This window comes from Phaethon lepturus, unplaced genomic scaffold (genome assembly GCF_000687285.1).
Source record: "Phaethon lepturus isolate BGI_N335 unplaced genomic scaffold, ASM68728v1 scaffold28034, whole genome shotgun sequence".
NCBI lineage: Eukaryota > Metazoa > Chordata > Aves > Phaethontiformes > Phaethontidae > Phaethon > Phaethon lepturus.
In genome coordinates this window covers 553-3,097 of record NW_010532981.1, presented here as the reverse complement: position 1 = coordinate 3,097, position 2,545 = coordinate 553, and the positions used below count along the sequence as shown (strand labels likewise).

General features: G+C 58.6%; 1 protein-coding gene across 1 annotated transcript in view; it reads right to left on the bottom strand.

Moving 5' to 3' along the window:
- LOC104619239 (talin-1-like) overlaps positions 1–2,545 on the bottom strand; it is a gene marked incomplete at both ends in the record, with an annotated part of 12,695 nt that overhangs the window by 9,601 nt on the left and 549 nt on the right. Inside the window, 8 exon segments of the mRNA XM_010285040.1 lie at positions 32–172; positions 261–422; positions 758–901; positions 1,089–1,211; positions 1,389–1,478; positions 1,648–1,782; positions 1,878–2,000; positions 2,296–2,520. Coding sequence (XP_010283342.1) covers positions 32–172; positions 261–422; positions 758–901; positions 1,089–1,211; positions 1,389–1,478; positions 1,648–1,782; positions 1,878–2,000; positions 2,296–2,520 — 1,143 coding nt within the window.

Sequence of the window (2,545 nt, the reverse complement as noted above, 5' to 3'; positions counted from 1 at the left end):
CCACGTCCTCCCTGCCCCTGCAGCATCCCACCTCTGGGCTGATCTGGGCAGGAACAGTGGCAAACTCTGGGTTGGAGGCGAAGGCTGTCAGGTTATCCACGGCCTCTATGAGGGGGGCAGTGGCAGCGCGGCACCGCTCCCGGTTCTCCTCATTGAACTCGCCATCCAGGGCCTGGTGTGGAGAGACCAGAGCAGTTATCCAATCCCCACCATGCTGCAAATCCCACCCTCACCACAATGGCCTGGCAGGGAGACTGCACCTTGATGGTCTTCACCAGGTTAGCTGTGCTGTTGGCCACCTCTTTGGCTGACTGGACGAACTGACGCTTGGCCACAGGGTTGGCAGTGCGGGAGGAGGCCAGGCGGCATGTGTTGCACAGGGCCGAGGTGTGCTTCGCTACAATGGTGGCTGCTGACAGCACCTGTAGGGAAGAGCAGGGTAAGGCAGGATCCACCATGACTCCCCATCCCTGCAGGTCTCCCTTCCTGCCAGACCCATGTGGGGCACCCAGTGACCACAGAGGTCCCTCTTGAGACACAAGAAGGATCACCAAGGTCCTGCATGTGCATACAGCCCCCCATCTGGACAGTCACTGTTGCATCAAAGCTGCCAGCTTGCTCCCAGCAGAGCCGATAGGGCCTGATGAGATACTAACCATAATCTTGGCAGAGTCTTGGGATGCAGCTCTTCCAACTAGCCCTCACACTCCCCTTTGTGCAAGAAAATGCCTGTAACTGTGTCCCACCTCATACTCACCTGGGACTGGGTACAGGCAGGGTCTACCAGGTTCTGGCAGGCCATCTGGATGGCTTGGTTAGCTCTGGCAAACTGAGTGGGGTCTACCAAGCCCTGCTGTCCAGCCTGACTGTTGGGGTCTGAAACACCCACGAGGTAGGCAGCCTAGGAGCACAAGAGAGGCCGTGAGAAAGAGCTTGCACATGGCAGGGACGCTCAGAGCGGGCAGGGGCTGCAGAGGAGGCTGGCAGCACCATCCCACAGGTCCAAGGCTTGGAGGGGCAATGGAGGGGTACATACAGCAACTATGCACCAGGGGTAATGCTCAGGGCTGGGATCGAACATGTCTCACCTGGGCAGCTGCCTCCGTCAGCCCACAGAGAGCTTTGGAGGCGGCACTGATGGAGTCACCGAACTCAGGCAGTTTGCTGTTCTTGGCGTTCTGGGAGATGCCAGCCATGGACTCGCCCAGCACCTACAGGACACACCATGCACTGGTTATGGAGACCACCTCCCCCTCGCGCAGTGCACCCAGGCTCAGAGATCACCATGCTTTATCAACGGGGCAGGAACCACCTTTCCCTTTGCTCCCACATCCTTCCCAAACCCTCGCCACCCTTCCCCAAACCTACACTCCCAGTTCAGGGCTCACCTTGGAGTTCTCCATGACACTGTCGAGGCAGTTGAAGTATGACATGTCATTGACTGTCTGGGTGGGGTTTTCCAACAGTTCCTTCACTGTCTGCAGGGACATAGGTATCACATCCAGGGGAAGGGTCCACACCCTCCACTTGCACCTCCTCTTTGCCCCCTTCTGCTCCTTGCAGCAGGGTGCAGCTCCTCTCTCCCCACCAGCTCAGCACTCAGCCATCTCAGCCCTTCTCCTGCCTCGGCAAGATGTGGCTTCTCACCTCCAGCTCTCGCAGGGCGTTGTCACACTCCTTCTGGCCCGGCGCCTGCTGGGTGCACATGGTGATCAGCTGGTTAATGCTGTCAGTCACGGCCCTGCCAGGAACAAGGGAGAAGGACCCATGGATCAATGCCAGCTCTGCCACCTGGCCCTACTGCTACAGCAAACAGCTCACAGGGAGCAGTTCCTCCTACCGTGCTGCTGCTGTTTTTTTTGTGCTGTGGCTTCCACCGGATTCTTGAGGTTGGGGGCTGCCGGGTCAGCAGACAGCGCCTTTGCAGCCAGCAGCAACTTGCTGGAGGACATGGAGATGCTCTTCAAGTTTGACACCACCTGTGCCTGGTCTTCCTTATTCTGCAAGGAGCCAAGAAGAGTTACCTGTAGCAGGTTTCCAAGCTCCACACCCACCCTGGGTCTTCTCTGGTGGTTTTCAAGCTAAGCCGGTTCCCTTCATCTAACTTGTCTGCCAGCAGCAAGGATATGGCAGCTGAACCAACCCAAACCATTTTCTTCCTGTTGCTGCGGTTTTTCCACAGTCCCAGACCCCAACTCACCAGCTGCACTGGCCACAGACACCCTAACCACCGCTGCCTGGCCACCCTGCCTGTGGTCAGCTGCCTTCTCAGGCACCCCACACTTCTCACCATACCCAGGATCCCCAGGCATTTGATCTCCCCGGGGACTGGCTGGCCATCTCCACTCCCGCCTGCAGGAACTCATTGAAGTCCTGCCCAAATTTGCCGGAGGACTTGGCTAGGTCTTGAGGGGTGCCACGCGATGCTTGCACCAGCTCGTTGGCAGACTGGTTGAGCCCTGCAGCCGCCTGGTTCAGCTGGCTCTGTGCCTCCTGGAAGCTCTTGGTGCTGGGAGGGGACTGGAGGCAGGGAGAAGGGGTACGG